The following is an 8,449-nucleotide window of genomic DNA, read 5'->3' as shown; positions in this document are numbered from 1 at the left end:
ATATATATATATATATATATATATATATATATATATATATATATATATATATTGGGTGTGGAGAACCGTGCTTGAGGTAAGACTTGCCCAGCAGACACGTAACAAGAGAGAGTGTTGGAGCGTGAATGTTTTGAAGCGTGTCAGAGTGCGGGCGGGTTAGACTTCCCCCTTTTTTGTGTGTGTGTGTGGTTATTGGGTCATATTTATGTTCGTAGTTTTGTAATGAATAAACTACAGGTCCATCGTGTTTTTTTTTTTAAATGCTCCAAGTTGGCAGTTTAAACCGGACGTTTTTTTTTATTATTAAAGACAAAAATACTGTCAACTTTTTTTTTTAAAAAAAGAAAAGACATTTACATTCTACATTGTCTGGTAGAATAGTAGACTGTGTGTGTGTGTGTGTGTGTGTGTGTCTGTGTGTCTGTGTGTGTGTGTGTGTGTCTGTGTGTCTGTGTGACCTTGATCTCTGACTGGCTGCTTAACGACACCCACATACCGGTTCCAACTACCCAATTACGCCTGGTTATTATCCCTCAAGGAGACTGTGTCTTGTTATTGACATACGATAATTAGTAGGAGTGGGTGATGTGTCTAGCTACACACACACACACACACACGCACACACACACACACACACACACACACATACACAAAAAAAAAAAAAGATGAAGTTATCTCGCCAAACGGAAGCTAATCTCTGTAATTGTCTCTGGGTTGAATTAGCAGCACAAGAAAAGGAGTTAGAGGGGAAAAAAAATGAAATACATTGTTATTTTTAAATTAGTTTACGATAGGTTTTGGGTTACGTCGGAGGTTTAAACGGCTCCTGCTATGTTCCTATGTCTGTCATGAGTTGATTCACATCTGAAAGGAATTGTCGTTTTTTTTATTTATTTTTTTTTAGATAATGCCGTGAATGGTGAAGTACCCGGTCGTTAAAATTCGACACTTTCTACGCTGTTCGATGGCTGGGTTTTTCCCTTTGATGCTACTTTGCCTCCTTATATATATATATATATATATATATATATATATATATATATATATATATATATATATATATATATATATATATATAATCTTTTTCTTTCATGCTATTCGCCATTTCCCGCGTCAGCGAGGTAGCGTTAAGAACAGAGGACTGGACCTTTGAGGGAATATCCTCACCTGGCCCCCTTGTCTGTTCCTTCTTTGGAAAATAGAAAAAAAAGAAGTTTGGGGTAAACCATGGAAAGTTTTGTGGGGCCTGGATGTGGAAAGGGGGCTGTGGTTTCGGTGCATTATACATGACAACTAGAGACTGAGTGTGTATGAATGTGGCCTTTTTTTTCTCTTTTTCCTCGCGGGGTGTGTATGTGTGTGCTATTTCATGTCTGGTGGGATGGCGACGGGAATGAATGAAGGCTGTTAAGTATGAATATATACATATGTATATATTATATATATATATATATATATATATATATATATATATATATATATATATATATATATATATATATATATATGTATATGTCTTTGAATTATCCCTGGGGATAGGGGAGAAAGAATACTTCCCACGTATTCCCTGCGTGTCGTAGAAGGCGACTAAAAGGGGAGGGAGCGAAGGGGGCTGGAAATCCTCCCCTCTCGTTTATATATATATATATATATATATATATATATATATATATAGATATATAGATAGATAGATAGATAGATAGAGAGAGAGAGAGAGAGAGAGAGAGAGAGAGAGAGAGAGAGAGAGAGAGAGAGAGAGAGAGAGAGAGAGTTAGCTCTAACCATCTGGTGCAAGACACAAGGACGTTGGTAATAACTGTGTGTATAGCATTGTCTTCAGGAAGTCAATTCGTGTTTTAAACAAGATGTTCAAAAAAAAATGATCGCCTTTCTTTTTTGTGGTGTGTGGTAAAGTGGCGATTCATTGTAAGATTTCTTTACATTGGATATTTCGTTAGTTTAAAACTGTGTGTGTATATCAACTGACTGTTATATTTCTCTCTTGTGTCTCCCCTGATGATGTGATTATTACACGAAATTGCACTTGGGAACTTTTCGTGTTTCATTTCCCCCGTGGTGGACTCATAGGAATATCTTGATCACGCGCAAAATTGTGATCCTTTCCAATATATATATATATATATATATATATATATATATATATATATATATATATATATATATATATATATATATATATATATATATAATGCTTTCACTCAAACCTACATGAAAAAGTGTTATGACAACAATTATATATAGTTGTGGGTACTGTACCCAGCGTGTCACACACACACACACACACACACACACAACTCTTGTAGGATTTTTCTTCATGTATTATCATCAAGTCACTAACTGTTTTTCCCCTTTTTCCTCGCCCTTGTGTGACAGGTTGTCCTGAGACCTGGTTCGTGTGTGTGGACCGGTCTGCCTGTGTCAACCCTCAACTTCTACAAGATGGCGTTGCTGACTGTGCTGACGAATCAGACGAGAGTGAGATATATATAAATTATTTATCATTTATTTGTTATACTGTGTCGCTGTCTCCCGCGTTAGCGAGGTAGCGCAAGGAAACAGACGATAGAGTCGCCCAACTCACCCACATACACATGTATATACATACATATAAACAATATATATATATATATATATATATATATATATATATATATATATATATATATTATATGAAGTACGTTCATTGTCTTGTATATAATAGGTTACGTGCTTCATGGCTCCCACATGTGACGTGTTACGTGATTGCGTCACACGTAACGGGTTGGTGTATGATCCCTCCCTCATCAGCACGCCAATGTTAACTTTACAGTAGCGTTACTTAAACTTAATTAGGCTTAAGTTAGATAAGTTTAGGTTAGTTTACTTTTAGCTTGGCTAGGCTAGCTCAGTGACGTAAGGTAAGTTAGGTTAGGTTAGGTTAGGGTAGGTTAGTGACGTAAGGTAAGTTAGGTTAGGTTATGTCTTAACTTTTCTAGGGTAGCGTAGTTACGTGTTGTGTAGGGCTAGGCTAAGTTAGCATATTAAGGGTCACGTTAAATCAAGTTTCATTACGTCTTAACTTTTCTAGGGTAGCGTTTTTTTCTCTCTGTAGCTTGGCTAACTTAGCTTTTAGGTAGTATTTAAGTTAGGTTTAGCTTACGTTCACTTCCATACACTCATTTCTTTCTTCTCCATCTTCACCTTCACACCCGACCCTCGCCCCTGTACCTCACTGTAGCTGTCTCCGCTAAGTCCCCCTTGTGTGGTGTGTCTCCAGGTTGTGAGGAGTGGCAGCACGAGTGTTTGTGTGGGTTCCCGCGCTGTGTGGACGCCTCGCTGGTCGGGGATGGTCGCCTGGATTGCCTAGAAGGTTCCGACGAACGTAAGTCCGTCAGTCCGTTCGTCCCTTCCTCCCTCCGCCAAGCTTTCTCCCGCCCGCTCGCCCGCTCACGCCTCTCTCTCTCTCTGATATATTCATCTATGTAAACTCTCTGTCCTCATTGGCGAAAAATATTTACCATCTGTTCAGACACGATGATGTTTATTTTTGTAAATTATTAACAGTGTTTTTGTGCACTTCCTTATTATTTCTTGAGTAGTAAATGCTAAATTAACTGTGTGAAATATACAGCTATGTAAACTCTCTATCTTCTTATTGCCGAAAAATATTTACCATCTGTCCAGACACGATGATGTTTATTTATGTAAATTATTTTCAGCCTTTTTATACCTTCCTTATTATTTCTTGAGTATCAAATGCTAAATTAACTCTGTGAAATATACAGCTATGTAAACTCTCTCTCTCCTCATTGCCGAAAAATATTTACCATCTGTCCAGACACGATGATGTTTATTTATGTAAATTATTTACGGTGTATTTTGTACCTTCCGTATTACTCCTCGAGTGTCAAATGCTGAATTAACATTGTTGATCATATGAGATTAGCGTGTGTGTGTGTGTGTGTGTGTGTGTGTGTGTACGTGTTCTAACCGTGTTCTTAATGGTTGTGTTGACAGTGAGCATCGACAAGGGCAGTTACATCTGCCCCTCGCAGTTCACCAAGGGCCAGGACCTGAGGCGCAGGCGACGGCAGGCCATCGGTAAGAGCTCGCTCTCCCATCTTCTAACCCTCTTCCCGTTTTCTCTCTAAGGGGGGGGGGGGTGTCTTCCTATCCCTAGGCAAGACGCCGACTTCCTCCTGTTTATATTACCGTCTGTCTCAACCGTCCATTTTCTTTCCGCGCGCCATTCCATCTCCTCTCCTCCTAGCCTTTCTCTGATTTATGATGCTATTTCGTCTTCTTATCTGAAGGGAAGATAAGTATTTAAGATATTTACCTTTACTTTCCTCTCATTTCACTGTACTTCTCACTGTTAAGACGCAGCCTCGTTTTCCCTCCTCTTCTTCTGTCGCATCACTCTATCTTGTATTCCATTTCTCCTCTTTCCTTGCCTTTTATGTCCTCCATCGCTCTTCTCTCTCTCTCTCTCTCTCTCTCTCTCTCTCTCTCTCTCTCTCTCTCTCTCTCTCTCTCTCTCTCTCTCTCTCTCTCTCTCTCTCTCTCTCTCTCAATTCAACCTATCAGAATTGATCCTTACCTAGTACGTATTTCGGGACCTTTTAATTGCCATTTCTTTCAAGATGCTCAGATTTCTTCCTTCATTCTTTCATATCTTTAAGTTTTCTTTTTTTCATATATTCATTTATGAGTTTGTTATGAGTATATAAAGGAGAAATGATCACTTTAATGTAACGGATAATTCCCATGCTTGTTTTCCCCTAGTGTTTTTTGTGCATCAAAGAAAATGTGTTCTATTAGGGGGTATCTTAACCATATGTACTCCAGGCTGACCCCTAACTTTTATATTGACTTAGAAGGGTAAATGTTCTGTAATGAATATACATTTCCTTAATTTTATCCTCTTTTGTGTGTGTGTGCCTTTGACAGGTTTTTCGTCCCTCCCTAATATTACTTTTAAGATATTACATCAAGATCGTGAAGTGAACAATGTAATTTACCATATGTCCGTGCTTGTAATTACTGTCAAAATTACTTTCCAAGTTATTTCCTTTTTCCGATGATGATGATTTCCCTCTTGATGACCCTGTATTGCACGTCATATTCTCAGGTACTTTTGTTGCACACAAACACACTCGTATATATCACTTTATTTTTGTGATAATTTGATTATATGACAATATTGTGACCCATTTGTTGACATGGACGACGCCCTACATTATGACCCACTGTGACCTTTGACCTACTGACCCTCCCTTCATCAACTGTCATGACGTATGCCAACTGCTATAAACGACTGATTAAACAAGGTGGTAAATTCTCTAATGAGTAAATCTAATCAAGAAATCAATTAATCAGGCATTTATAGCATGATGGCGTGGTCAATGTTTCATTTTATATATATATTTTTTTAATGATCATTCACTTCACCTTTTAGAATTGCACATGCATAAGCCCACCCCTCTTTTTTTTCTTGACTTCGTCATCTTCTTCTCTCTCCTCCTTTTTTTTTTATTATTATTTTCTATTTACGCCATTGCATTTATAGAATAAATTCACAAGTCCTTTCTCATACTCTTTCTTTTTTTCATTCATTATTATTTTTTTTGAAGTCTTTTATCCCTCGCATCCATCCACACTGTTTACTTTCCTTCACTCCCTCCACTCCCCTCCAAACCCCTCACTCCTGCTGTTCCGGGTAACCCCTTTCCCCTCTTCCCTCCCATCGTTCACCTCCCTCCCTCCCTCTCTCCCTCTCTATATGCCCACCAGTATGAATTCTCCCACCCCCACCATACCCCCTCCACCACCACCACCACACTCTATGCCCACTCGTATAACTTTCTCTCCCCCCCCCCCACGGTCAACTTTCTCCCTCGTTACAGCCACCAACACTCACTCATCCTGTCTCCACCAACACAGCTCACCCCCACCTCCACCAACATCCCCACTCCCCCTTCCTCTCTCTCTTCCACCATCACGCATTCCATGTTCCACCATCAACACACACCCCATGTTCCACCACCATCACACACCACATGTTCCACCACCATCACATACCCCACGTTCCACCACCATCACACACCACATGTTCCACCACCATCACATACCCCACGTTCCACCACCATCACACACCACATGTTCCACCACCATCACATACCCCATGTTCCACCACCATCACACCCACAGTTCCACACCTACAACCCATGTTCCACCACCATCACCACACAGTTCCACCACATCACACCCATGTTCCACCACCATCACATACCATCACACAACACTGTTCCACCACCATCACACACCCCATGTTCCACACACCATCACACACCCATGTTCCACCACCATCACAAAACCCATGTTCCCCCCCCATACCCCATTCCACCATCACACACACCACATGTTCCACACCACCATCACACACCCATGTCCCCACCACCATCACACCCATGTCCACCATCAACCTTCCTTTCCACCACCATCACACACCCATGTTCCACCACCATCCCCACTCACACACCACATGTTCCACCACCACCATCACACACCACATGTTCCACCACCACCATCACACACCACATGTTCCAACACCACCACACACCCAATGCTCCACCATCACACACCCCATGTTCCACCACCATCAACACACTTCCCATGTTCCACCACCATCACACACCCCATGTTCCACCACCACCACCACACACCACATGTTCCACCACCACCATCACACACCCCATGTTCCACCATCACACACCCCATGTTCCACCACCACCATCACACACCCCATCTTCCACCACCACCATCACACACCACATGTTCCACCATCATCACACACCCCGTGTTCCACCACCACCACACACCCCATGTTCCACCACCACCATCACACACCCCATCTTCCACCACCACCATCACACACCCCATCTTCCACCACCACCATCACACACCCCATCTTCCACCACCACCATCACACACCACATGTTCCACCATCATCACACACCCCATGTTCCACCACCACTCACACACCCCATGTTCCACCACCACCATCACACACCCCATGTTCCACCACCACCATCACACACCCCATCTTCCACCACCACCATCACACACCCCATCTTCCACCACCACCATCACACACCCCATCTTCCACCACCACCATCACACACCCCATCTTCCACCACCACCGTCACACACCCCATCTTCCACCACCACCATCACACACCCCATGTTCCACCACCACCATCACACACCCCATGTTCTCCACCACCATCACACACCCCATGTTCCACCACCACCATCACACACCCCATCTTCCACCACCACCATCACACACCCCATGTTCCACCACCACCATCACACACCCCATCTTCCACCACCACCATCACACACCCCATGTTCCACCACCACCATCACACACCCCATCTTCCACCACCACCATCACACACCCCATGTTCCACCACCACCATCACACACCCCATGTTCCACCACCACCATCACACACCCCATGTTCTACCACCACCATCACACACCCCATGTTCCACCACCACCATCACACACCCTATCTTCCACCACCACCATCACACACCCCATGTTCCACCACCACCATCACACACCCCATCTTCCACCACCACCATCACACACCCCATCTTCCACCACCACCATCACACACCCCATCTTCCACCACCACCATCACACACCCCATCTTCCACCACCACCATCACACACCCCATGTTCCACCACCACCATCACACACCCCATCTTCCACCACCACCATCACACACCCCATGTTCCACCACCACCATCACACACCCCTCCTACCTGAGACACAGACCCCCTCCTCCCTCCTCCCTGGCTGAGACTGACTCTGATTGGTGACCCAGCAGAGGTCGCGCCACGCCCCTTGGCCGGGAGGAGGACGACCCGACCCTTCCCCGGCCGGCTGGTGCAGACCCACCGCCCGACGGGCCTCCTGACCTCCACCGTCGGCACCTTCGTCAACGACGGCACGACCTCAGAGTACGTGGACCTCGTGCACGGCACGCACGTGCGCGGACGCTACACGCAGGTGACCTCCACCTCCTCGCGGGTGTTCTACGCCCTTCCGACCAGACTGTACACCGCCCAGCCCGAGGGCCTCGTGTCATCGACCCTCCGGACGCACGTGTCTGACGCAGCCACCACGATCCACACCACACGCTACCTACGCACGCACATTGACGGCACGTACGCCCAGGTGATCGAGACGACTGTCCGTGTCCACACTGACGCCCCCGCCTCTCCCACAGCTCGCCTCAGCATCCCCGTCCAGGGCACCTTCTTCACAGAGACGTCCGGGGGACAGCACGCCCACCTGCAGGTGAGTCTGGTCGACGACCCGACCAACCCGAAGCCCGTGGACGAGGTCGTGACGCTCACTGGGACGCAGGGCCGG

General features: G+C 44.6%; 1 protein-coding gene across 1 annotated transcript in view; it reads left to right on the top strand.

Moving 5' to 3' along the window:
• Window positions 1-8,449, top strand: part of LOC139751453 (uncharacterized) — a 178,916-nt gene that overhangs the window by 116,754 nt on the left and 53,713 nt on the right. The window contains 4 exon segments of the mRNA XM_071666872.1: window positions 2,395-2,496; window positions 3,278-3,382; window positions 4,018-4,101; window positions 8,304-8,449. Of these exon segments, the coding sequence (XP_071522973.1) occupies window positions 2,395-2,496; window positions 3,278-3,382; window positions 4,018-4,101; window positions 8,304-8,449 (437 nt within the window).

The sequence above is a fragment of the Panulirus ornatus genome, chromosome 11 (genome assembly GCF_036320965.1).
Source record: "Panulirus ornatus isolate Po-2019 chromosome 11, ASM3632096v1, whole genome shotgun sequence".
NCBI lineage: Eukaryota > Metazoa > Arthropoda > Malacostraca > Decapoda > Palinuridae > Panulirus > Panulirus ornatus.
Note: the sequence above shows the minus strand (reverse complement) of the source record. Positions and strands in the feature narration are given on the sequence as shown.